This window comes from Chenopodium quinoa, unplaced genomic scaffold (genome assembly GCF_001683475.1).
Source record: "Chenopodium quinoa cultivar QQ74 unplaced genomic scaffold, ASM168347v1, whole genome shotgun sequence".
Classification (NCBI taxonomy): Eukaryota; Viridiplantae; Streptophyta; class Magnoliopsida; order Caryophyllales; family Amaranthaceae; genus Chenopodium; species Chenopodium quinoa.
This window is the reverse complement of record NW_018744502.1, coordinates 6,492,658-6,520,655: the sequence shown is the minus strand read 5'-3', so window position 1 is coordinate 6,520,655 and position 27,998 is coordinate 6,492,658. Positions and strand designations below refer to the sequence as shown.

The window sequence follows — 27,998 nt, the reverse complement described above, 5'->3', positions numbered from 1 at the left end:
TCATTATTGTCATTGTTTTGGGGCAAATGACTGGTTTCATTGTCGGTTACAATTGATTAGACAAAGGTATATAGTAATAAGAAAATACCAGTTTATCAATATAATAAACAAAATTTATATATCAAATGGCAAAATTGTAAATAAATCGATAACTTTTTATTAAATATGGGTCTCATTATTGTTTATATATTTACCAAATTGCAATGCTAACTGGACATTTATGTTATTTCATTTACCATTTTGCCGTTTGATAAACAAATTTTGTTTATCAAATTGATTAATCGGGGCTTCCTCTATAGTAATTAATCCTGGGCACCGTGCCGTGCCGGGCCGCCGCGGGCCGTGCCTGGCGGGCCGCGGGCTGGTTCGTGTCGTGCCGGTCGTGCCGGCGGGCCCAGGATTTCGTGCCGTGCCGTGCCGGCCATTTTCACAGGCCAGCCCACGGCACGGCACGGCCCTCGTGCCTGGCGGGCTCGTGCCGTGCCGGCCACGTGCCGGGCTGCGGGCTGGCCCGCGCGGGCTGGTGCAGTTTCCAATTTTTTTTTTTTTTTTTTTTAATGACAACATTATTAATTAATAAGTTTATAATGTATATAAGTTATAAAATTATAATTATAAGTTTTATAAGGTAACTTATAAGTTTATAACTTATAAGTTATAAGTTATTAAGTTATGAATTTTATAATTATAAGTTGAATATTTATGTTTTATAATTTGTATATTCAATATTTATATTTATATATTTACTTTATACTATTACTTTAAAATTTAATGTTTATGATTTATTAGTAATTGGTATAATTTTTTTTTTTTTTAATATGAATTTACAAATTGTAACAAAACGGGGAAAAAAGGCAAATTGGACTTTGGATGTGAATAATGCGTACTTTATATTATTATTACTTGAGTTGAGAAAATTGTACAATGATAACAATGATAAAAATCATACAATGATGGTATTAAACAAAAATTGGAAAATGATAAAATTGATATTTTTAAAATCGTACAATATACAATAATTGTCTATTCTTCTTCTCCTTCTTCTTGCTCGTCTTCGTCTTCGTCTTCGTCTTCGCCTTCGCCTTCAAGGTCATCGGCTAGTTGCATAGATTGGGAACTAGCCGAACCCGAACCGGAAGCGGAGGTTCCTTCTTCGTTGTCGTTGTGGTCGTAAGAACGGTCTTGTGAGCGATTTTCCGCATCCAACCAATCTTTGAAACACACGCACATTTCTAGTGTTTCGGGTTTTAGACTTGTTCTTCTATCGTCTAAAACCCTTCCGGATGCGCTGAAAGCTCGTTCGGAGGCGACGGAGGAAACTTGGATAGCAAGAATGTCTCGTGCCATTGCCGCCAAAGTTGGATGCTTCGAGCTTTGTTGTTTCCACCATGCAAGGAGGTCGAGGCTGTTTATCTCATCGTCGTCCATGCCTTTGGTGAAGTCGTAACTCAGGTACATCTGCAACTCCGAGACGTCGCTTTGCGTTCTCCTGATTGATGAATCACCTGAAAACCTTGAAATCAAGTTAGTAGCTTGTGAAAATAAATGTTTGGCCTTCTTACTTACGTTTTTAGATGGTTGGGAAGGCCCTGAGCGAGGAACGGTGCCATATTTGGCTTCATAGACTCTATATAAAGCAAAAAACTGATCCTTCACATTAGTCTTATAGTTTTCTACATCATCGTCAAGAAACATGCATTGAAAGTAAATGTCAACTAACATAAATGTGTTTTCATACTTTTGGCTAGGATCTAATATGGAAGCAAAAATATAAATCAAAGGAATCTGACTATAATATTTACGCCACTTTTTTTCCATTGCTGGAAGATACTGATCATAATCACTTTGATCGCGATGATCAGCGAAAAGTTGGGCGAGTAAGCATGCATTAGAAAGAAAGTTTTGAGCACAAGGATTGTAAACAGTAGAAAAACAATACGTCATGTTATATAATAACTGTAAAAATTGCATATATCTTTCACAGTTATTCCAATCATCATCATACAAAGCATTTTGTGGAAATTTTTGGTTGTAAAATAATGTTAACGGGCCCTTGTACTCAATTGCCTTTGTTAACATGTCATAGGTGGAATTCCACCTAGTTGGGCAATCGGTTCTAATTTTTATTACCCTTATCTTTTGTTGTTTTAGAAAACTCTTCCATTCTTGGTATCTCATGTTAGAGCTATTAATAGACATAATAGCATCTCTGATTTTGCTGTAGTATGGGCCAATTGCCCGAACTCCATCCTGTACACATAAGTTAAGTACATGGCAAACACATCTAGTATGAAGAGCTTCACCGTCTAATAGTACATCGGTTAAGTTTTGTTTGATAAGATTAGCTGTGTATGTCATAGAGGTTGCATTATCAAAAGTCATAGACATCATTTTATCTCGAAGGTTGTATTCGTCTATTGCTTGCATTAAATGGTGAGCAATGTTAATGCCGGTGTGTGGGTATTCCAGCATTTTGAAATGTATTATTCTTTTTTGTAACATCCATTGATCATCTACCCAATGGCAAGTCACACATAAATAGTGATATTTATAACCACTATCCCAAGAATCGGCTGTTAAAGATACTCTACAGTTAAGGTTACTCAATTCGGCTTGTAACCGGACTTTGTACTCTAGGAAATTTTTCATTGCTGCGGAACGAACGGTTTTCCTAGAGATTCTTTTATGTTGGGGTTGTAGTGCTTTGTTAATGTAGGTGTTGAATGCGTCACTTTCCGAGAAAAGAAAAGGTTGTTCAGCGTGTACTATCATTTTTCCTAGTTCATCCCTATCCCTCTCATAGTTGTATGTAAAGCCGTATGGATGGAATTGGGAAATTTTGGGCTGGGTTGGATCACTAGCTGGTTTTGCACAAGCTTTCATGTGTCTAGATAAGTGTCCCGTCCCGTTTTTGGTAACTGCCGTGAATACACTATTACATGTTTTACATTTTGCCCATTGTTCACCATCTTTACTTAGGACAAAATAACGTCATACCTCACTCCTTCGGTTTTTCAAAAGTAGCATCTCAGTTTCGGTTAACCATTCATGATGTGTGTATTGGTTAGTAGGGGGACTAGTGGGAGTGGCAGTAGAAGGGGTAGTAGAACCGGAGGGAATTCGGGTACTTTCTTGGCTACCTTGGCTAGAACAATAGTTTTGTTGATTACCGATATAATTAGGTGGAAATTGGTATGGTGGTTGTGGAAATTGGTTTAGTGGTGGTGCTGGAAATCCCGACGTATTATATGGCTCATAGCCCGGGGGGAAGTAAATGGGGTCATTGGTTTGACTCGTAATTTGGGGGCTCGTTGTATTTGGTGGTTCCCTAGAACTACTACTACGGATAAGTCGGCCTTTCCCCCTAGACCTAGATGATGGGTTGTTCGATGCCATAATTAACAATTAATTTTTTAATAAAAAGTGGTTAACTATAATAATAATAATTAATAACAACAATTTTAACAATAAAAATATCAATAATAATAATTAATAACAACAACTATAACAATAACAATAACAACAAAAATAAATAATAACAACAATTGTAACAATAATAATAATTAATAACAACAATTATAACAACAACAATAACAATTAACAACAATAATAATTAAACAAGATTATTCTAATAATAACAATAAAACAATAATAAATTTAAGATTAGTTTAGATCTTACAACCGTGCTTCAACGCTCCACTAATTACGATTACGAACTTTTTAATTTTTTCCGATATTAGGAAAATAATTAGAGAATTTAAGAGAATAATTAGAGAATTTAAGAAAATAAGGATTATTAGAGATTTAGAGAATATAAGAGATAAGAAGAAGAGATTGTGATTTTGTGATTTGGGAATGAAATGGAGGTGAGTATTTATAGAATTTTTGGCAAAAAACTAGCCGTTTAACTAGCCGTTGAACTAGCCGTTGGCCCGCGGGCCGTGCTTGCGGGCCGTGCCTGCGGGCCAGCACGGCGGGCCAGCACGGCGGGCCTTGCTCGTGCTCGTGCCGGGCCGTGCCTGGGAATTCTCCACCGTGTCCGTGGCACGGCCCGTGGCACGGAAGTCGAAGTTCGTGCCGTGCCGTGCTTGACTTCGGGCCGTGCCGGGCTGCTCCGAACGGCGGGCCGTGCCGGGCGGCACGCGGGCCAACCCGGCCCGTGCCCTAGTAATCGTATAAATTTATCTTGATATCTAGTAGAGAAATCATTAAATATAAATAGCCAAATATAGAAAAAATAGAGTATATAAATATCCTAAAATAAGAAGTGTTTCAACTAATAATAAAATGAGGGATTTTTCTGCATGGCTGGCCACACCGTGTGGCCGGGATTACTCGAGTTACTCGATTAGGGGTTACTCGAGTTACTCCTGACCGAGTAACCCCTCGAGTAACGCCTAACCAAGTAACTCCTGACCGAGTAACCCTTGACCGCATAACCCTGATTGAACCCCTCGATTAATACCTGACCGAATAATTCGAGTAACCCATAATCGAGTAACCCCGGCCACACGGTATGGCCAGCCACATATAAAAATTTGTAAATAAGACAAGATTAGTATTAAAAAAAGCATTTAGAAAGCTGGATAAGTATTTAATCCAAAATGAATTAATGATCGATAAAAAATGTCTTGGTTGAGTGTAGCCCTAGCAAATGGGTCGTTCGGATCGGGTCAATTCGAGTCGGGTCAGCAAATATTCGGGTCGAGTCGGATCAATTCGGGTTTTGGGTCAATTTCGGGTCAGCACTTCGGGATAAGTTTGGGTCGGGTCAAATTCGAGTCGGGTCATTTCGGGTGGATTTTTAAGACCAATTTTCAGGTCAATTTCGGGTCAGGTCAATTTTGAGTCAAGTCAATGCGGGTCGGGTGACCTAAATAAATTCACTTATAAAAAATAGTTGGAAAAATAAAGTAAAATCATTAAGAAAATAAAAAATCGTGAGTACCTATTACTAGGAAAGAAAGAAATCCTAAAATAAGTAATTCACCATTTCACCCTATTCACTTCAGGAGTCGGATCACTTCGGATCGGGTCAATTCGGGTCAGGTCAAATTAATTCGGGTTTAAATCGGATCGGGTCACTTCGAATTTCAGGTCACTTCGAGTCGGGTCAAGTTCGGATTTCGGGTTAATTTCGGGTTGGGTCATTCGTGTCGGGTCATTTCGAGCATCGAGTCATGTTCGGGTCATCTCCATTTCGGGTCGGGTTCAGGTCGAATTAGTTATGATTCGGGTAATTTTCAGGTCAACTTTCGAGTCATGGGTTGGGTCATTCGAGTTGGGTCAGGATTACTGGGTCTAGTTGAGTGTAGCGACAAGCACACTTGATGTTTCTAGAAAACCCGTAAAAGTACAATCTAATCTTACATTTCATTTCATATCTTGGATCTGACTACCATAGTATTACGATACGTGTAAACAAATTCAACCACAATAACCTTTGTACAGAGTACCTTATAATATTGGTATTATAAAATTATGCAGCATACGAAAACTAAACTTTAATAAGAAAAGAGGAATCCTTTATCTAAGCATAAATTTTCAAATTAAAGATTTCTATAGTTACGATTAATTCGGCTTTTCTTACTGCATTAAAATGGTTTCCAAACAGTGTAAAATTTTGAGCTTACCATGAAGAAGAAACCAAATTGATTCTAAGTCACGCTAAGCTATTGGCCCTCAAAAGAAATCAAGCTAAACAATAAGCCATTAGCCCACATTCTCGAGGTTTCACGTAGAACCTGTATGAAAGTGGGCAGAAATATCACATCAAATCCTGCAAACAAAAGTCTTGATCTTTAGATTGTAATCCATATTCCAGTTTGATATTAGAGGGAATACAACAGTTAACATTAATCACCTTGCTTCCAAGTCTTAAAGTGTTCCATTCAACTATAGTATAAACCAAACGTTCACTCTGACAATCGAAATCATCAAGTTGCTATGGAGCACGTCATGATTTTCAGACAAAAATGAAAGAGAAGCTAGATGTAAACACCACATATAACTATTCTATCTGCTAGAAACTCTCAATCATCTTCTCTTTCAGGAGGAAGGCCACAAGGCAACAGCATTTTCTGCAACAAAACGTACAAAATTTTCGTGAGAGAGAGGATATAGCAATATGGAAAGCAATAGAAGCAATTAAAAGAATATCTGGTGTGTTGGTCCCATTAACAACTTTTTCACAAATAGACCATCAGCAGAACGCAATGACATTACAATCTAGGGAAACTCAAGTTAAATTGTTTGGTACTTTTTGAGAAGGTCTACACCTTATGAAGGATGTAGCGGAGCGATAAAAAAAAAAACACATGGCCAAGACCTTGGTGGCTTGGTGTAAAGCCCCATCAAATTTTCTTCACAAATAGACTATCAACAGACTGCAATGACATCAGTTTTTTTTTAGTGCAAACAAGGGGAAAGGCCACAACAAAAAGAAACTAAATAAAAAGTAGGACAATCTCAAGTCAAATTTGTGGTTACTTTATAAGAAGTAGAGATAAAACTTGCATAATTAACAAAAGTGACCAAAAATAGAGGACTGCACACACAAACCTGCATAAAGTTGTAGCGCTCTCTTCCAATAGATTCATTTTCTGCGACAGCAAAGTAGGCAAGCATAGGATAATGCCCAACATAGGAAGCATAGCTATCACGTTGGATGTTAACAGCCCATTCACTGTTCAGTTCAACAGGAAAAGAGATTAGAAACAAGTAACCAACAGGCATCATGCTACAAAGGTTTCAAGGATCCAAAGATCAAGCAGAAGTAAAGCTTACAATCTGTTCAGATCTGCATGTCCAGTCCCAACATATTTTGCTTGAAGATGCTCAAGTTGGGAATTGATGTTAAATCTATCACTGGCCTACAAGATAAAATCATCAACACTTTGAACCGAATAAAGCCGAGTAGAAATTCAACTTTGAAGATATTATACACCTAAAACTCATCAATATATGTATGTTTGGAGCATCACCCATCAACAAAGAGTTTGAGAATTAATTTCTTTTTCTACCTTCTTGCCATCACTTCAAAAAAAAAAAAAAAAAAAAAAAAATTGAAAAAATAGGCCAGTCACTAATCCATGCAGAAATGAATCTATTCTGGTAAACTGCAGTTGAGTTCATCAGAATATATAAAGACAGTATGCATTAGTATCCCGTAAATTCTCATTATGGGCTAAGTTTCCTCACACAACAATTCTCATTGAGAAAGCAAGGGATGGAGGATCACAGAGGAGGAAAAATTTCCAACTTAAATGAGCAGCCTTCCACTTGAACAAATCTATATTTATACATTAAAAAGCGTTCCTAAAACAGAATATGCGTCACGTGTCACCCTTTTAAACTCTATAAACGTGCCAAGTCATCAATATATGCCACGTGTTACCTTTTTAAGCACTATAAACATGCCACGTCACCTCCACAACAAGATTTATATTTGACATCTAAAAATACTTATAGCAAGACTTGAACTCGATACCAACAAGTTATACAATACAAGTCTTACAACCTTAGCTATCCATAAATTATGTGAATTTATTCAACCAAATTATAGTCCTTTATTGTACTAATTGTTACATATCATAGGAAAATTTAACAACTTTAATTTTGAAGTTTGAAAAATAAGAATTTTTTGTTAAATAGTTAATAGTTGAATATCTTTGAATCATACAAAGTAACATATAACATACCAAAAATTGAATATGGTTCTCCTAATACAAATCTTTTTTCAAAATATTAAAATTTCAAGATGATTATCAATAAATTAAGAAAAAAACAACCAAATGTTATTATTAAATGAAACATGTACAAACTAGCAACTCGGGGCATCGCGTGAGCCACACACTAGTTAAGTAGCTTAAAAATGACGCAAACCAGATAGCCAACTGGCTTCATAAGTTCTTGCTAAAACTTCACATCAGCACACAAATGCTGAGCTTTGTGCAGTGTCAATAAAATTAATGCTCAAAATTTGTAAATTCCTATCTTATTGCAGTACTAAATACTCAAATTCCAAACAGGGTCCCAAGTTCCTGTAGATGCATACACGAACCACACATATCCGACAATATTATGGTGTAATGGCTACGAGTGATGTAATCTTCAACCTTTCATTACCAAAATCATTAGATCCATGAATCTTAAATGCCCTCCATGCTGTCCATGGTGCTCCCAAAGCAGTATCATCAAGCTCAAAGGAAATTATCTTCATAAGCTATCACCAGATTAAGTACATTACCATGGTGCTCCAACCTAGGACAACACCATATTCTAGGGCGAAAAATCTAAAAGATTCAATCCCAATCCCAAACCTTGGAGGAGAACAAGCCATGAGAACAGCAACATAAGTCGCCTATCCTTTCAAAAAACATAGTCATCTGCTCCTCAACATTCATATCTAATGAGAAACTAAGACTTTCATGATGCATAACTACATTCCTTCTTGGTATCTACTTGGTAGAACACTTCTATTGCACTAGCCAAACAATCCAACTTAATTTGAGATCAGTGTAGTGTAGTCCCAATGATAATAGACAACACAATTTCATTGTTAATAAGAAACCCTTTACCCTTGCAATTGCTTCTTCCCTAGACACAAAGTTCTTCCTATACCTACATTAGCACAAAAGGAGAGGACGCCAATGTGTATAAAAAAGCTAGAGGCGTGCTAAAGCAAGAGGGGTTCTGCTGCGCCTAAGACGCGCCAGACGGTGTACTATATGAACAATTAAAAAAAATTGGATGAAGTTTGCTTCATTGCGCCTTGTGCGCTTTTGGTGCGCCTAACCACAAAAGCCTCACCCAGACTAAGTTAAGCGCTTACCCCCTAGCGCCTTGCGCTTCATAGCCTTCAAACACCCGTGCTCTTACAGGCCTAAATCCGTTAATTGAACTATTCAAAGAGAAAACATCAGGATTTGGCATAGGTTCAAATAGCAATATAGAAAACCATGTCCGTTACAAGCAATAAGATGGACCATTTCCTTACGAATTGAGAAAGACATAAAGATGTTAACAAATGAGGTTCGCAAAGTGGGCCTCGAACCCAACACAATGTTTAATAACATACGAGTGAAGGTATTTTCTCAAACAGGCAGCCCTGGATGATGTGTAAGAGATGCAAGAATAGCAAGTGAAGGTGTTTGGCAGGCTTGATGAGCAAGCAAGAATAGTAGCACATGGTCAGACCAATATTGAGATAGCTATTTATCAAAGCATTGAAGTTAAAGTGCACTAATCCATTTGAGTTCAAAAGTGAAGGCAGTGAAGCAGTAATTGTGGTGAAAGTAGTAACAAGGTACTCATTAGGCCATTAGTGACACAGCTAGAACTTGATTAATCTAGTCGATGCTTAGCAAACTAACAACAACAAAGCCTTAGTCCGAAAATGACAAAATAACAGAGAAGTTAATATAACATACTCCAAGGCGTATGGCAATACTACCACTTCCCTAAAACTAAACCATTTATCAATCACTGATCCACCCTCCAAATATGATACCACAAAGAAAGCACACATAACGTGGCATAGTCCAACACAACTAACACATGTTTCATTCGATATAATTAAGATGGAAGGTAGCCTATCAATTATAAACTATCCCCTCTTCGGCGTTATATTCAAACACCGAGTCACCTTCGCCACGAGTACTAATTTAACTCAAGAGTTATCTCAACATCGTCCTCTAACCTCTGAAACTCATCATCGTTGTTTTATACTAACTCATTACCCGCCAAACGGTTTAACTATACACTATCCTTACTAGTTACAGTATACATTAATACCTACTCGCCTACCAAACAAAGCTCACAAAATTCCATAGATAAAAAATACATTAAACATAGTACCAAAAAAAAAAAAAAAAAAAAAAAAGTAATGGAACACAAATTCGTGCATCATTATGATTCAACAAAGAGCATAAACCACCAAAAAGCATTTTACAACAAAAAAAGGGGGTAATTACTCAGAATTAGGGTTTTGTAACATGATAGTTCCCGTCGATTATGTGATAAATTAGATCAATTAATCTTGACAATCAAACGCAGAAAAAAGATAATTTCGAAACTCAATCGACTAAGATAATCAACAGGTTTGATGAAGGAAATTAGAGAGTGAATACATACCTGCATCTTGAGGAATTTCCCAGAAAAGTGTCCTTCAATGAATCACTGTGTTTTCAAAACCGAGTCCTTTTTATGTACGGAATACGTATTCCCCAGCTTCTAAAAACTTGTTAGAGGTGACTACAATTGGGTTGGGCCACAGCCCGTATTGGAGTACAGGGCAGACTTGTGGGCCGAGCTTTAAAGTGACCCTTGAAAGTTTGCTGAATTAGTCAGCCCAAATATATTGCGAATTTTATTATTATTATTATTATTTTTTTTTTCTTTTATCAACTTAGAACTTAGGTGAGAATTGGATTGAGAATTCAATAAAATATTGACAATCCTTTGATTGGGGTTGTGATGGAATTCATTGGGAATAATATCAAAGTTATAATAATGCCCTTACTAATTTTTTATGCTCAATTTTCATTTCTTTTACTACCTCTGTTTTATATTTTTTGCAACTTTGGGGTATTATTTGTGAGATATAAAATATTCCAAAGTTGCAAAAAATATGAAACGGAGGTAGTATTTGCTTCCCTCCACCCCCATAAAAACATGGGGATAAACCTATTTATATTCCCAATCCCAATCTCACGAATAAGTATTAGCGCATAGCACCTATGTGCTTAGAAAGTGTATAGGATTACACTTGTTTTTCTAGTGGTACAGTTTAAAGTACAAAACGTACATACCACTTTGATTAAATGTACCAATGTGATTTCAGTGGTACATTTTTGGAGTATTAAATGTACCACTAGCACAATTAAGTGGAATATTCAAGTTTTTTAATGCCTGATAAATTACACTTCTGCCCTCCTATACACTTCGTTTGTCAATAGGTGCTATGCGCTGATATGCACTCCAATCTCACAAAACAAACAACGTTATATAAACTCCCACCTCCTCATTTCCCATTCCCAAACCCCAATTCCTACCCACCAAACGCCCCTTAATTATCATGGAATTTGGTGCATGCCTAAAATATCTTTTAAATTTGCATGTAGTTTTAGGAGAACAAGTGAATAGTACGTGTGATATTTTAAGTGAAATGTAGGACTTTACGTCTAAAATTTACCAAAATAGAAAAACAACATGGAATCAAAGCTAATATTTTTTTTTTTTTGTACGGAAAAACTTATTATTATTTTATTCTTCGGTGTGGAGTGATAGAGGACCCAATGACATATATAATACATATTATTTTTTTTATGGAGTAGTATAATATTTTCTCTACTTATTTATTTATTTATTTATTTGCAACCCTTTTCATTTACGTATGTCAATGCATTATTTTAATTGCATTTTTTTTTATTTTTTTTTTCTGATTATCCGTAAGTAAAAATTGAGGAAATTCAAGTTTTATCAGATGTAAACTTGTTTCGTTTATCCAGGGGTAACAGTGACATTTTGTTAGCTAAATCAGGGGGCACACTTGGAAATAGAAAGAAAAAGCTTGTAACGTGTGTTAACGCCCGTCAACTTGAATTAACTCTGAGTCAGAAGAGTACATGTTAACCCTGGTTAAATAATGGGACTTGTTATTCGTCGCCCGCAAATCTCTACATAAAGCCCACATTTTATAATTTTTTGACAAATTTGCCCTTTTTATAATTTTAACCGAAGATAAATTTTTCGCACTAAAAAAATGTGGAGCAGCACCGGATCGCCGAGGATCACCGGAGAATCGCCGTCGTCATCGGAAAACGAGGTTCGTAACGCATCGTAAGGACGAAATTGTGGCTGGCGCCTAGCCAAAAGGCCATGCCGTGGTTGTGGCGCCTAGCCAGGACGCCGCCACCGTGGTAACGGCGCCTGGTGGAGAAGCCTCGACCATGGTAGTGGCGCGTGGCCAGGACGCCGGAGCCACGGCCAGGGCGCCTGGCCAGGACGCCGCCACCATGGCGGCGGCGTCCTGACCAGGCGCCCCGGCCGTGGCTCCGGCGTCCTGACCAGGCGCCCTGGCCGTGGCTCCGGCGTCCTGGCCAGGCGCCACTAGGGGAATATATATATATTTTTTATTTTTTTTTTATTTTTTAATTTAATCCCCCTTTTTTTTTTTTTTTGTTTTTTTTGGTTTTGTTTTTGTTTTATTTTTTATTTGTTTGTTTGTTTTTATTTTTGTTTGTTTTTCTTTTTTTTTTTTTTTTTTTTTTTTAATTTGTTTGTTTATTTATGTTTGATAAATTTGAAATGAAATGTGTGTTATTATTTTGTTTTTTAAATGTATTATGCGTTAAATATAAAAATGATATTTAGAAATTTAAAATTTAGAAATTGCGTTTGTGATAATTTTGTGTTAAGTGTATTAATTTAATCTTAATGTAATTATATTTATACGTTATATGTTATTGTTACAGGATTATGGTGGAGACGGAAATGATTACAGTGGGATTTTTGTACATGATGGCCTGTTCGAAGATGCTCAACAAGCGATTGATTGGGCAAAACAGGTTGCAATTAGATCAGGCTTTTGTTTAGTAGTAGCAACTCATAAATCTCAACGGGATGGTAGAATGGATCGCATTTTGAGATGCGACCGTTATCGCAAAAGAGAAGAACGAGATTTCAGTAAAGCGATTCGGTTTGACTCAAAGCGGAAAGGTTGTGGGTGTCAGTTCCGAGTTAAGGTTCGACAACATCAAAGGCGTGACGGTTGGGAAGTGAAAGGTTACGGCAAATGGGGATATCACAACCATGAGCTGATAGCATACAAAGTGGGGCATCGGCAGTTAAGCGGCCTAAGTCCAGCTGCGAAACTAGTTGTAAAAGAAATGAGTGATGCTCAAGTGAAGCCCGCTAAAATATTAGCGTCTGTGTTAGAGAAATTCCCCGAAGACCAGCCAAACCGAAGACACATCTACAACGTCAGACAGAAATTGAGGTTTGAACGGTCAGAGGGAAGGAACCCTATACAGCAGCTTCTGCACCAGGCACAAGCACGTGGTTACCTTTACTGGTTTGAATCTGACGAAGACACATCGGAGGTAACTCATTTGTTCCTTGTCCATCCTGATTGTGCTGATATGATTTCGTCTTGGCCATCTGTGATTTTGATCGATTCAACGTACAAGACAAACAAGTACAAGTTCCCACTGGTTGAGATGGTTGGGATGGCTCCAACGAACCAGAACTTTCTGATTGGTTATGCAGTCATGAAGGATGAGACGGCTGCGAGTTACCGTTGGGTGTTGGAAAAGTTGAGAAACTACATCGGCCCAAATGTACAGCCATCGGCCATCGTAAGTGATTGTGAGGGAGGTCTTTTTGCCCCTATAGCGGAGCTGTTTCCGGAGTCGAGCCATTTACTGTGCACATGGCACATCAACAACTGCGTGAAAGTCAAAGCCTACAATCTTTTCAACAAGAATTTAGTAACAGCAGAGACATTGGTAAATGGTAAGTGGCGGAAGATCATGCAAGCTACCACAGAGGCAGAGTACGATCGAGCCTTGGAAAACTTCAAGGATGCGTACAAGTGGTGCCCGCCAATCGTAGACTATGTGATGCACCAGTGGGTACCTCAGAGGGAAAAGTTTGTCAAATATTGGACGAACCAAGTTCTTCATTTTGGGAACACTACGACATGCAGAGTCGAGAGCGCTCATAGAGCTTTGAAGGACTGGATTGATTCTTCCACGGCTGCTCTGGATACACTGTTCGAGAGAATAAACAAGGCTATTGATACTCAGAGGAACGACATCAAGAACTATCTCGAGGACTCCAGACGACGACATGGCATGTTGTATGGCCATTTCATATTTAAGATTCTCCACGGTCGTGTGTCACACCACTGTTTGGGGTTGATTCTGAGCGAGTATACCAGGATGAGGGAGTTGGGCGATGAAGTGGCTATTCGGTGCGGATGTGCTATATCAGTGACTCATGGATTACCTTGTGCATGCACCATTCACCGCGTAATTACGCAAGACAGGGCGTTGTTACATGTCAATCAGGTTCATCCATTCTGGCGGACGCTCGTTATCGGAGAGCATGCTGTTCCGCATACGGTTCACCGTGAACAGGAGGAGTTGGAGCAGTTTCAGTTGATGTTTGACCAAGTGTCCTCCAGTCACCCTTCGATCATTCGTAGTGCTACACACATACTTCATGACATGTTCAATACATCGTGTTTGGATACCGAGGAACCGGAAGGGGTCGAGCGACCTAGGGGTCGACAACCACGGCGGAACAAGAGTGCGTTTTAAAAATGAAGAACTTGGTTCGCGTGCAACAGTGGAACAATTTAATTGCCATGTAGTTTTTGTTGATGTACACCTACCTTTTACTATGAGGCCTTGTATTGTCAATACTATGTCATTTCTATGTGTTCATTTTTAAAAGATAATATTGAATTTTAAAAACTAAGAACAATAATTTCAAATATTACAAACTAAAAAGATAATGTCTAATTTCAAATATCAGTAATCCCTCTGTGACGCCCACTGCCACTGCTCAAGGGTCCGTTCCAGATCGTCAATAACAGCTCTGCCTGATGCACTCGTCATGCAGTCCCTTTCCTCAAAAAGTCGGTGTCCCAACTGCATAATCTTGCCCATCCACTACACAAAACAAAAAACATGAAACGACGTATTATACATATATATATTAAAATAAGAGAACAACAAATAAAAGATGAGACGTACCGCATAAGAGGCAGTGGCAGGTGGCACATCGTCATCATCTGCGTCGTCGATGTCTTTGATCAACCTCGGGTGCGAGTGCCGGATGTACCATTCCATGTAGTGCTGGTCACACATGGCAGTCACCCCACATAAAAAATAAAAATATAAACAACACAATATAAATAAAAACATAAAAAATATAAATATAAACATAAAAAAATATAAATATGAACAAAACAATGTACCAAAAACAAAATATATAACCAAAAACAAAAAATATAAACAACAAACTAAAAAATGAAAAACATAAACAAAAACAAAAAATCAAAAATGCAAAGAAAAAACCAAAAACAAAAAACTAACAAAACTTAAAAAATTTAAAATTGCAAAAACTTAAAAAAAGAAGAACATCAAAATTTTAAAGAAAATTTATAAAAAAAAAAGGGAACTTATAATTTTTTTACATACAAAAATATAATTCAAAAAAAAAAAAAAAAATACATAGGAACATAAAATTAAAAATTAAAACCAGAAACAATTTTTTTTTAAAAAAAAAAAATAGAACATAAAATTAAAACAAATAAAAAAACAAAATTTTAAAAAAAAAAGATAAAAAAAAAAGGGAACATACAATTTAAAAAAAAGAAAAACAAATTTTTAAAAAAAAAAAAAAAAAAAAATTCGAAAAAAAAATTTAAAATTAAAAAAAAACAAAAAAAATTTTTTTAAAAAAAAAAAGAGAAGGAGGCGCCTAGGCAAGACGCCCGTACGGTGGTGGCGGCGCCTAGCCCAGACGCCACTACCACGGCCGTGGCGCCTAGCCTATGCGCCGCCGCCGTGGTAGTGGCGTCTGGGCTAGGCGCCGCCACCACCGTATGGGCGTCTTGCCTAGGCGTTTCCTCCGTGGTGGTGGCGTCTCGCCTTGGCGCCCCACCGTCGCCGGAGGTTTTTTTTTTAAAAAAAAAATTACAAAAATTTAAAAAATTAACTTCTGGCCGGCAAACCGCCTTCCGCCCACCGCCGGTGCCGCCACTTCCTTGCCGGGCCGCCTCGACATAGCTCTGGAAATAATTTAGAGAGAGAAAGTGGAAGTAGAGAGTAGAGAGAGAAATTGTGTTTTTTAGTTTGAGGGCAAAAGTGTCATTTCACTCTTATTTTGTGGGCTTTATGTAGGAATTTGCGGGCGATGTTTAACAGTTCACTAAATAATTGAATACAATTGAATTTTTGCCATCGTCGTTGTGGACGAGATTGCCGTACATTACCACTTCCCGTCCGCGTTCTGGTTTTCCGGGAGTTACTGTTGTCGGCCTACCGCTTCCCGTCCGGGTTCCGGTTTTCCGGGAATTACAATTGTCGGCCTTTTTGAACAGTTGGGCTAATTCAGCCTGTATGGACGCTGGAAAAAAATCGATGAACCACGCTACTGAACATGTATAAAATCATCGAATTAAGTAGTCGTTAAATCTATTTATGCTGATTTTGAATTGTAAGTGTTTAATTTGGAAATCAGGATTTGTGATATATTGTACAGCCGTTTAATTTGAAAATCTTGATTTATGTTATTGTTGCCGGATTTCTACTTCAAAGTTATATTTGCATGATTTCTAGGTCAAGTAAAGCTGATGATTACGACGCTGTTGTTGAATAATCTTTCATTTCTATTCGAATTTGGCTGTGTAGTTGTATTGATTAACATAGCTTGGTGTGGAGAATTGTTGTTAACTTGATTAATTGCGAAACTGATTCATGGGTGTGCATTGGTTCTTCAGTCGTTTCTTTCCCTAGTGGTGTGTATATGTTTTAATTTATATGATTAGTCTATGATTCCAAATTATCTGAATCAAGATGCCATGATTGTTTTAAAGAACACGGTGTGTTGCTTTGTAGGGGGAAGATGTTAAGGTAATAGGGGCAGAATTGAGATACAAAAAATTCCAACTTTTTCCAGGATTGTTCCATGTATTGTTACTATAGATACAGATCAAAGCGCGCGTATCATTTTTGTTATTGGTTTATGATGTTTTTCATTGATTGTTGAAGATGGTAATGTCATCCTTGTTTTTTTTAGGATAATGCACTCTCTGTTGGTGGGAAGGTGAAAGGAAATCGGGCTGTACTTGCAGAACGTAGTAGTCGGGTAATGTATGCTTGGTAGTTTGTATTGGATAATTAATGTTTTGTTTAGTCGCTAAGCTATGTTAATTCTGATTTTTCAGCCTCCTAACTTGACATGTCGTATTGAGACATTTGGGAGGATATGTCAGAATTTTGATGGAAGACGATGTATTTGGGTAAGAGAAATGGGTTTTGGTGGGTTGTTGAGCATCCCGGATGACTTGCAACTTCCTAGGCAGATTGGTTACAGGCTAATGTCGCGCATAGATCCTAATTCTAGAAAATTTATCGGTTGCGATGAAAAGGAGTTCAGGTTTTCAAAAAATCAGTTGCATTGGATCCTCGGTATACCCAATGGTGGCTTTCCTGTTCCTAGTTACAAATCTCTGGATTATGAGAAGAGGGAAAAAGTTAATGAAATACTTGGCAAGTATGGTAAGTCGATGCAGAGCAAATCTAGCAGGAAATGTGGTCGTCTGTATTACTCTACAGGTATTCCTATAAATTCAAAGATAATAAATTTGTTCGAGGGTGTTTGGGAGGAGGATAAGGAAGAAGAATATAAGACTCTTTTTCTTTTAGTAGCCCTTGATTTGGTTTTGTGCCCTACATAGTCACCTCGACTAGCAGTTGATCTGATTCCTGCTTTAACATGTGCCTAGAACTGTGCAAGCTATGACTGGTGTGGTCTTGTGCTAGATAACCTGATGGATTCGGTTTCCAGTTTTGCATGCCGATTTTATGCTTCTGGTTATGCCAGATGTGGTGGATGTTGTATTTTTGTTGTGGTACTTATCCTGGCTTAATTGCTTTTGTGTTGAAGTTTATTTTTTATTCTAATATTCTCTTAACTCATTATCACCATATTTTTGTGTCCAGTTATTCTATTTGGAAAGGCTAAACAGAGACCTTGTTGATTGGGGTGTGTTTCCTCATATTAAGGCTTGGAATATGAAGTTAATCCGCAATGCTTGTAGAGCTGATCGAATTGCAGAGACTGGAGACTTTGGGAAATTGGGGGTAAGTCTAACAATTTTCCTAGTATTTGTGTTGAAAATTTAATGGTTGTAAAGGTAGGTAACAATTTTTTTTTTCCTCATTTGAGATTGCAGATGTTAGATGTTGCGTATGGTGAGCATCACCCAAGGTGTGCCAAAGACATTGAAGCACCAACTCAGACCGAACATGTAATCATTTAATGAACATTTGTGTCCTTATTTCTGTTTTGCTGTAGCACAACTCATCACATGATTTTACCTATAAGGGTGATTGTCTAGCACCCTTGAGGTCACGGAAGAGGAGGCGGGCAACGACCGATAAAATTCCTTTCATTCGAAAGCGGGAGAAGGTAAAATTTATGGTATGTGCAGACCGCACTCGCTAGGCCCAAGACATCCCTCACGAAGTGACCCGATGCAATGGGAATCCGCCAAGTGGCAACCCGACTTAGGCACTAAGGCAGCCATGTTGGCGCTCGGTCCCTCGGCTGGGCCTGCTTAGTTGGCCCTTTCCGCACTAGCCTGCAACAGCAAGCCACGCATATGCGGGCTGCTTGTTGCTAGGCGCTGTTGCTATGCTGCGCACCAAGCTCGGTGCTAGCAGCAACAACAGCTTGTTGGTGTATGAGTGCCTGATCGTGCTAGGTTGCGGCTGGCCTTGCTAGCACTGCTAGCACGCGAGCTCGGCTAACAAGCCCCAGCTAGCACCCGCATGGGGCTGATGGGCTTGCGGCCTTGCTAGCGGCTATGGCTAGTAGCCCTACATAGCCTAGCCTTCGCTTGGCTAGGCCAATGCGGGGCTATGACTATATATTGACTTGATGTTTGGTTGATTATTTCCGTCTCGTCGATTCCTAAATGCGACTCGACTTCCGATGCTTGGCTTCAATGCTCTAAGCTTTAAATCCGACGTATTAGTTCGTGAAATCTCTATTGACTCATTTAATCCTTCGAATTAATTCTTCGCTTGGGTTCGGTTACATGATTGGGTGTGACCTGAAGGGTTCAGTCAAGAGCAAGCTGTAATATTAATTATACATTAATATTACTGATCGGAAGCGTCCTCTAGCTAGGCATTTGATCACTTGACCTCACTGAATAATTAGCTATCCTCATTAATTTCGAACCCTCTATCGGAATAATACACTTGTTCGACGGACACCATTCCTTTCAATCTCTCACTTGTCCTTCCGGATAAATGCGTTGTTTGTGTATAGCCTGTTTCCTATGTCACTTAATGTCTCTTCATGAAAAATAAGGTAAGATTCTTTGTCATCCTTATTACGTCCAGAAGTGTTTCTCGATTTCCAAGTTCAAATATCAATAAGCAAATGATTTCTAAAATCCATCTGAGCACGACCATGCATTTTCACAGTCTCGCTCTTCGAGAGGCCTTGTAAACAACAAAGACATATTCCCTATTTATCAATAGGGGGACATTCCCAGTCTTGCATTTTTAGCTTCCCTTACTAAGAGGCCCTAGCCACCTGATTGTTGCCTTTATAATCCCCTTGTACGGCAGACATTTGACAACATCAAAACGGACATGTAATCAAACAAGAGAACTTACAATACTCATGGTTGAGGAAAAAGGTTCCGATAGCCATAATGAGTAATATACTTATGAGGATTGTTAAATCTCTTAAAGTATTCTCATAGGCCGATCCGATATAGTTTCAAACTAATACATGTGCAAATGATTTATGACATATTTGTCCTTGTAGCATAAGAAACGGTGCTATAAATCAAACTACACACTAATCTCGCGTGGTCATTAGTCGTCCAACTTTCAAATGACCTTGACTAGGGATAATTTTTGTTCTGGGTGTAGTTCTGAAGCCTAGCTGGTGACTGGTCTTGGGTGCTGGCTGGGATTAACTGCATAAAGAACAGTGGTTATGCCCTCAGGGGTGGTTTCGAGGAACCCCCCTTACATGCTTAAGTTAGTAAGGTGTTAGATAATAATGGGTAAGTGATAATAGATGAATATGTGTGTGTAACCTCTTTTTCGTTGTACTTGGGTTACTATTTATAGTTTTTCTATTCTTGGTGTTGCAGGCTAAAGCCTGCTGAGGCCAACCTTGGTGCTGAGCCCCTGGGAGATTATCCTTGACTCTAAGATGGAGCCCTCTAGGGTCAATTGTGAGGCTGAGCCCCTTGGAAGGTTTTTCCCTGCCTTGGAGTGGACTGGCCCGAGTGCGCACCCCTCAAGTAATGCTAGGAGCAAAGGGCAGCTCAGCGGGAGCTACTTTATACAACTAGCCCCTCAAGAGGTGGTCTGAGGTACTCTGGCCAACTCTTGCTGAATGGAGACGTTTTTCTTTCCTGAGGTTAGGAGCATGGGAAGAGCTCTGTCGAAGGTTTCCCATACAACTAGTCCCCCAAGAGGTGGTACGAGGGACCCGTGCCGGCTCTTCCAAGTATTTGACTCCTGCCAGGTAATTACTTGGCTAGATTTACTGACCGAAATCTTCCTCATATAACTAGCCCCCTTGAGTCTCACATTTGCACTCAGCTGATTTGAGGCTTGGAGAGTTCCACTAGTGAAGTGCGTTATGCTAAACTGTCTGGGTGAGGAGCTTTGATTACTCCCGCTAAAGTTATTTCAAGGCGACGAGCTGAGGCTGAGCAAAGAGCTTTGATTACTCCCGCTGAAGTTATTTCAAGGCGACGAGCTGAGGCTGAGCGAGGATCTTTGATTACTCCCACTGAAGTTATTTCAAGGCGACGAGCTAAAGCTGAGTGAGGAGCTTGGACTTTGTCAGACTAATTTTTCTTTTCTTCCCTCCCACCCATTTTTTTTACGACGTGGCTATGTTTAGTGGGTGGTTATCTCCCTTTGTTAGGTAGGTAACTGTCATTTAATGCCCTTATTAAGTTTCCTCTCTCATGTTTTCGTATTCTGCGTTTTCACTAAACCGGTTTTCATCTTAATTTCGAAATCATTGTTCCTCCATCTTTTCTCATTCACTCTCTTGCTTTCTCCAGTTACTCTCTTCTTGCTCTAACTTCTCACTTTCCTCTCCTTTATTACTCTTCTTGTTCTGGGTTTCGCAATTTGTTTGGGTGTCGCTCGCCGCAAGTTTGCCGTGACTAGCCTGTGATTGCTCCACATTCGTTGTTCGTTCCTCACAAGGTACCACCCTTAAACCTTCTTCCACCATTTTTGTACTTTCATTTGTAAAATTGAGTATGCTTTTTTCCAAAGATCGTCCTTTTTGTAGGGTTTCGTAGTGACCCGACACTACGCGGAAGGAAACCCACCAAGACCCGCCCCTTAATTAAAGCAATTAAACAAGCATAATAAACTTAATCAAACAAGATTAAGGACAAGAACTATACCTTTGACGCGTGCTTCGCTCCTAAAGAGCTCTTACTTCAAAATCCCGAAAAGACGAGATCTCCGACGGATCGTACCCTCGACCCGACCCGAGCGTCCTAAGTCTTGAAGGTTAGTCAAGACCCGGACAAAATAACTATGAGTTTTACGAATCAAAGGTTTACTCTTTTCTAGAGTTTCCTTTTTAATTCCACTCAAGGTTGTTTCAAATCCCAATACCAAGCTTGGTATTTATAGGGAAATGATCCCTTGATCTTTCATCCTCCACCAATGTGGGGGAATGTATTTTTGCTAATTAATTTATTTCTAAAATAAATTATTAAACAAAACTAATCACAATGCAACAAGTGTCAAATATAGAGAGATGGTTAGGTGAGGACCATGAATGGATGGGGGGACCATTGCCTTGTTCCTCAAGGCCTTGCCCAAGCTTGGACCCCACCCCTGACCAAAACCGTCACCCTATGGACAGCTGGGCTAGCAGCCTGCCTTGGCTGCCAAGGCTTCCAGCTGGCGCCTAGCACCAAGACTGGGCAGCCAGCCAGCTTGTTGTGCTAGCAAGCAGTGCTGGCACGCACTGGCCTAGCACGCATCAGCCCTAGCACGCTGCGAGCTGCTAGGCGCTGGTGCTGCTAGCCTAGTGCTGCTGCCTAGCACTCCCTCACACACACTCTCGCATATCGTCCCTCGCACAGGGCCTCTCGCACTACCAGCCAACTAGGCCAGCATGCGCACACCCAGCCAGCGCACTACTCACGCAAGACCTATCATGCGTGCTGCTAGCGAGCCACACATGCTGGGCTTGGTGCTCATTGCTAGCATGTTGTGCTTGGTGCTGCCATGCAAAGGCACGCACGCACGCAAGCACACAGCTAGGTGCCTCATTGCGAGGCTGCTGGGCGACGGTACACACGCACACACACACACGCATGTGCCTAGCACTGCGATAGTGCTGTGCGTGATGCTAAGGTGTTGCGAGAGCACCTATGCACACACACGCACACGAGGGTGCTGTGCTTGATGCGATAGGGCTGCGATGGTGCGAGGCATGCATGCACAAGCCCATGCGCCAGGGCCTAGCACTGCGATGGCTGTGCATGGTGCGATGGGCTAGCGATAGCACCCATGAGCACCCAGGCACCCTCGCTAGCACGTTGCTAGCTGCGATGGGATGCCTGGTGATTGTGTGGCTTGCGATAGCTGCCACGCGCACCCAGGCACCCATGCTAGCTTGCGAAGGGCTGCTAGGGCGCGCCTAGGCTGCGATGGTGCCTAGCACACCATGGTACGCCTAGCACACACATGGTGCACCTAGGCTTGCGATGATCTAGCCTAGCCTAGCTACGGCTACGCTTATACTTGTTGCTTATGATTTTGCGACGCTCGGTATCGACGCCCTAGGCTCGATTTCTGACGTCTATATTCGTAAAATTCTGTCGACTCATTAAATCCTTTCGGATTAATTCGACGTCTCGGATTGGAGATTCGATTGGGTTCGACCCGAAGGGTTCAGTTAAGATTAAGCTGTAATATCAATTGTATCTCGATATTATTGATCGGAAGCGGCCTCCACCTAGGCATTCCGATCACTTGACCTTACTGAAGAATTAGCTCTGTAATAATTCTGAACCCTTTATCGGAATAATACACTTGTTGGAAGGACACCATTCCTTTCAATCTCCCACTTGTCCTTCCAGACAAGTGTGCATATTGTGTATAGCTCATTTCCTTTGTCACTTAATGTTTCTTCGTGAACTATAAGGTAAGATTCTTTGTCATCCTTATTACGTTCAGAAGTGTTTCTCGATCTTCGAGTTTGACTGTCAATAAGCAGATGATTTCTAAAATCCATCTGAGCATGGCCATGCATTTTCACAGTCTCACTCTTCGAGCGGCCTTTTAAACAACAAAACATTTTCCCTATTGTTAGTAGGGGGACAATCCCAGTCTTGTATTGTAAGTTCTTCTTACTAAGAGGACATAGACTCCCGAGTGTTCCCGTTATGATCCCCAGTTACGGCAGACGTTTGGAAACATCAAAGAGCCTAGTACTCAAACAAGAAAACTTCACAGTACTCATGGTCGGAGGAAATAAGTTCCGATAATCATAATGAGAAATGTACTTATGAAATTTTTTTAATCTTTCTTAAAGTACTCTCATAGGTCTTATCCAGTACAGTTCTAAACTGTACCTGTGCAAATGATTTATGACTGTCACGTCCTCGCAGCACAAGAAACGGTGCTGTAAATCATACTACACACTAATCTATTGCGGTCATCAATCGTCCATCTGTAGATGACCTCGATTAGGGATACTTTTCGATTTAATATTCAATGTTCACTTAACAGGTGTTTCTTTATCCAAGACATGGTCTTGATACCCTGTTTTGAATATTTCCGTAAATCGAATGGACTCATTATTTAATTCTAAACCACAATTAAATAGTAATGGAGTGAATGATAATTTTGCACAAAAATTAATTACTCCATTAATGAATGGTTTTAGTACAGTGTCTTACATTAAATCAACCCGTTTAATTAAAACACTTGTACAGGGAATTTCAAAGCCAATCTCCTATGTGCTTGATTCCCATTGCCTCAACGTGTTTGTTGTGTTTCACTTGAGGCAAAGGTTTAGTCAAAGGATCGGCTACATTATCATCCGTGCCGATCTTACAAATTCTGATTTCACCTTCGGATTTCCATTCCTTTATCATGTGAAATCGCCTTTGCACGTGTTTGACCTTCTGGTGTTCTCGGCTCCCTGGCCTGAGCGATAGCTCCATTATTATCACAATAGAGATCTATCGGTCCCTTGATTGAGGGTACAACACCAAGTTCACTGATGAACTTGCGAATCCAAATAGCTTCCTTGGCAGCTTCCGAAGCGGCCAAGTACCCGGCTTCAGTTGTAGAGTCTGCAGTGGTGCTCTGCTTGGCACTCTTCCAGCTAAACGCTCCTCCATTCAGACAGAATATATACCCCGACTGCGACTTGAAGTCGTCTCTGTCAGTCTGGAAGCTAGCGTCGGTGTAACCTTCAACAACCAGTTCTTTGTGGCCTCCATACACCAGGAATTTATCCTTGTTCCTTTTCAGGTACTTAAGGATATTCTTGGCCGCAGTCTAATGCGCCTCTCCTGGGTTTGATTGGTATCGACTCGTTGCACTTAGGGCATACGATACATATGGCCTTGTACATATCATGGCATACATGATCGATCCGATCAGCGAAGCATATGGGATCTGATTCATTCTTTCTCGCTCAACAGGTGTCTGTGGACACTGTTTCTTGCTGAGAGTTATGCCATGGGACATGGGTAAATGCCCTCTTTTGGCATTTTCCATGTTGAATCGAGCCAGTATCTTATCAATGTAAGTACTCTGGCTTAATCCAATCATCCTCTTAGATCTATCCCTATAGATCTTGATGCCCAATATGTACTATGCCTCTCCTAAGTCCTTCATTGAAAAGCACTTTCCCAACCAGCCCTTTACGGACTGCAACAATTTTGTGCTGTTTCCAATGAGCAGTATGTCATCGACATACAGGACTAGGAATGCAATATCACTCCCACTGACCTTCTTGTACACACAAGACTCATCTGGATTCTTGATAAAACCAAACTTGCTGATGGCTTCATCAAATCGCAGATTCCAACTTCTGCTGGCTTGCTTTAGTCCATAAATGAATTTCTTCAGCTTGCAAACCTTTTCAGCGTTGCCTGGATTGACAAAACCTTCTGGCTGTGTCATATACACAGTTTCTTCCAAAATCCCCTTAAGGAAGGCGATTTTGACATCCATTTGCCATATTTTGTAATCGTAATATGCAGCAATCGCTAGGATGATCCGGACGGACTTTAGCATTGCAACCGGTGAAAAAGTTTCATCATAGTCAATCCCGTGGACTTGTCTATAACCTTTTGCCACCAGTTTAGCTTTGTATATCGATACATTTCCATCTTTGTCTGTCTTCACTTTGAAGATCCACTTGCAACCAATGGGTGTATAACCCTCGGGCAAATTCACCAAATCCCAGACTTGATTTTCAGACATGGAGTCCATCTCGGATTTCATGGCCTCTTGCCATTTTGCAGAGTTGGGGCTCATCATAGCTTGCTTGTATGTCGCCGGCTCATCACCATCCATAACTAGGATGTCCTGATCATCAGTTAAGACGATACCGAGGTATCTGTCTGGTTGAGATCTTTGCCGTTGCGACCTACGTAGGGTAATCGGTTGAGCATTTACATTGTCTGTTTGACTCTGACCAATCTTCTCAGATGCTTCCAAAGTATCTAGATTGTCAGTTTTGTCAGGTGAACTTCGTCGAGTTCGATTTTCCTCCCACTTGTCATTTTGGAAAGGTGATCCTTCTCCAAAAAGACACCATCACGAGCAACAAACACTTTGTTCTCGGATTTATTGTAGAAGTAATACCCTTTGGTTTCTTTTGGATATCCCACAAAGAAACACTTATCCGATTTGGAGTGAAGTTTGTCCGAAATTAATCGCTTGACATATGCTTCGCATCCCCAAATCTTGAGAAAAGACAACCTGGGAGGTTTCTTAGTCCATAATTCATATGGAGTCTTTTCAACAGCTTTTGACGGAGCTCTATTCAGTTTTAGTGCTGCTGTTTGTAGCGCATGTCCCCAGAACGAGATAGGGAGTTCACTAAGACCCATCATTGACCGAACCATGTCTAACAAGGTCCGATTTCTCCGTTCGGACACTCCGTTCCATTGAGGAGTTCCAGGAGGTGTCAACTCTGAAAGAATGCCACATTCTTTCAAGTGATCGTCGAATTCATGGCTCAAATATTCGCCACCTCGATCCGATCGAAGTGCTTTAATTTTCTTGCTAAGTTAATTTTCAACCTCTTTCTGAAATTCTTTGAACTTTTCAAAGGATTCAGATTTATTCGACATTAAGTAGATATAGCCATATCTACTATAATCGTCGGTGAAGGTGATGAAATATCGGTAACCTTGCCTTGCGGGTGTGCTCATAGGTCCACATACATCCGTGTGTATTAGACCTAATAAGTCACTTGCCCTTTCTCCCAGCTTGGAGAATGGCTGTTTTATCATCTTGCCTAATAAGCATCCTTCGCAATTTTCAAACGACTCTAAGTCGAATGAGTCAAGAACACCTTCTTGAAGAAGTTTCTTGATGCGTTTGATGTTAATGTGGCCAAGACGACAAATGCCACAGGTAGGTTTGATTCGACTCGATGGTCTTAGCCCTTTTGGCAGTATTCTCGATGTTATAGACCTGTTTGTCTAGTGACAGCACATAAAGACCATTTTCTGAATGTGCCTTTCCATATAAAACATTATCAAAATATATAAAACAACTATTGTTTTTGATTCAAAATTCGAATCCTTTGGCGTCCAACGCCGATATTGAAATAATGTTTTTGGTCACTCTAGGAACATGATAACAATTTTCAAGTTCTAGAACAAGCCCAGTGGGCAAAGACAAACTGAGAGTTCCAACGGAGACGGCGGACATCCTTGCTCCGTTGTCGACCCGAAGCTCGACCTCTCCCTTCTCTAGCCTCCTACTTATCCTTAGTCCCTGAGCATTGGAACAAAGGTGTGAGCCACATCCGGTATCTAATACCCATGATGTTTTGCTAGCGAAGTTTAAGTCTATAACGAAAATACCTGATGAAGAAGCAACGTTGCCGTTCTTCTTATCTTCCTTGAATTTGAGGCAGTCCTTTTTCCAATGCCCCTTCTTCTTGCAGTAGAAACATTCGGAATCTGACTTAGAAGAAGATGCCTTCTTGTCCTTGTTGCCCTTGGCAAACTTTGACTTAGGCGGGAATTTCTTCGTTTTCCCTTTAAAGCTCTTCTTTTTGCCCGCACGTTTGAACGGCTTGCCCTTCCTCACCATGAGCATGTCATGCTTTCCCTCATCCTTGAGGGTTTGCTCGGCTTGCTTCAACATACCATGAAGCTTGGTGAGGGTTTTCTCCATACTATGCATGTTATAGTTCATCTTGAACTGATCATAACCTTTGTGAAGGGAGTTGAGAATGATGTCAATTGCCATTTCAGTTGAATACCCAGCATCGAGCCTTTCCATGTTTTCAAATAATCCAATCATTTTGAGAAAATGCGGGCTGACTGGCTCTCCTTTCTTGAGCTTGCTCTCAAGGATCTGCCTGTGGGTTTCGAACCTTTCAGTTCGGGCCTGCTCTTGGAACATATTCTGTAGCTCAGAAATGATTTCAAAAGCTGTTTCCTTTTCAAAGAAAGTCTTTTGAAGGTCCGGAGACATTGTGGCCAACATGATGCATTTGACATCCCGATTGACACTATGCCATCAGTTAAGGGCAGCCTGAGTGACCTCCTCATTGGGAGCGTCGGGCATTTCCTCATCAAGGATGTATTCCTTTTGCTCCTGCATTAGTACAATGCGGAGATTTCTTTGCCAATCAAGAAAGTTTGGCCCGCTCAACTTCTCCTTGTCGAGAATTGAGCGCAAAGAGAATTGGTTGTTGTTTGTGTTACTTGTAGACATGATTTCTACAATTGAAAGAATTTGAAGTGAAAAACCATTCATACATCAATAAGTTGAAATTCAAAGCGTTCATGCATTTATTCACACTTATTGAACATTTTATCCACGCATCTTAAGATTGTCCCTTATGGGCGAGAATAAAATGATTCCGAGATCCCAAAGATCAAGAAATGGATAATCATGCTTTGGCTTGTCTTAAGCATTAAATATCTTAAGGTAAGCAACCCAATTGCTAATAGCTCCAAGCTACTCTCGGTTTGATAA

General features: G+C 40.0%; 2 protein-coding genes across 3 annotated transcripts; one reads left to right on the top strand and one right to left on the bottom strand.

The window, feature by feature from the left end:
- Window positions 1–5,569: 5,569 nt before the first annotated feature.
- LOC110698080 (uncharacterized protein At4g14342-like) lies at window positions 5,570–10,238 on the bottom strand. 2 transcript variants are annotated; one of them, XR_002506665.1, is made up of 5 exons: window positions 10,135–10,238; window positions 6,787–6,872; window positions 6,562–6,685; window positions 5,864–6,080; window positions 5,570–5,779 (listed from the first exon to the last, which is right to left on the bottom strand). XR_002506665.1 is itself a non-coding variant. In XM_021875483.1 (4 exons), the coding sequence occupies exons 1-4, from the start codon at window positions 10,138–10,140 to the stop codon at window positions 6,033–6,035; spliced, it is 264 nt and encodes an 87-aa protein (XP_021731175.1). In that variant the 5' UTR covers window positions 10,141–10,238; the 3' UTR covers window positions 5,781–6,032. The 2 variants fall into 2 exon arrangements, 1 of the variants encoding a protein (XP_021731175.1); XM_021875483.1 differs by lacking the exon at window positions 5,570–5,779 and having other exon boundaries at window positions 5,781–6,080.
- Window positions 10,239–15,954: 5,716 nt separating this feature from the next.
- LOC110698199 lies at window positions 15,955–18,374 on the top strand. The gene is made up of 3 exons (XM_021875597.1): window positions 15,955–17,647; window positions 17,739–17,879; window positions 17,972–18,374. Exons 1-3 carry the CDS (start codon window positions 17,567–17,569, stop codon window positions 18,056–18,058), a joined length of 309 nt encoding a protein of 102 aa, XP_021731289.1. The 5' UTR covers window positions 15,955–17,566; the 3' UTR covers window positions 18,059–18,374.
- Window positions 18,375–27,998: the final 9,624 nt, after the last annotated feature.

Coding starts and splice junctions, on each gene's coding strand:
- LOC110698080 (XM_021875483.1), bottom strand. Junction 6,686..6,786: donor CATGCAGATCTGAACAGATT/GTAAGCTTTACT, acceptor TGAACTGAACAG/TGAATGGGCTGTTAACATCC. Junction 6,081..6,561: donor AGCGCTACAACTTTATGCAG/GTTTGTGTGTGC, acceptor GTTTTGTTGCAG/AAAATGCTGTTGCCTTGTGG.
- LOC110698199 (XM_021875597.1), top strand. CDS start 17,567: ATGGATTCGGTTTCCAGTTTTGCATGCCGATTTTATGCTTCTGGTTAT. Junction 17,648..17,738: donor GATGTTGTATTTTTGTTGTG/GTACTTATCCTG, acceptor TTTTGTGTCCAG/TTATTCTATTTGGAAAGGCT. Junction 17,880..17,971: donor GAGACTTTGGGAAATTGGGG/GTAAGTCTAACA, acceptor TTGAGATTGCAG/ATGTTAGATGTTGCGTATGG.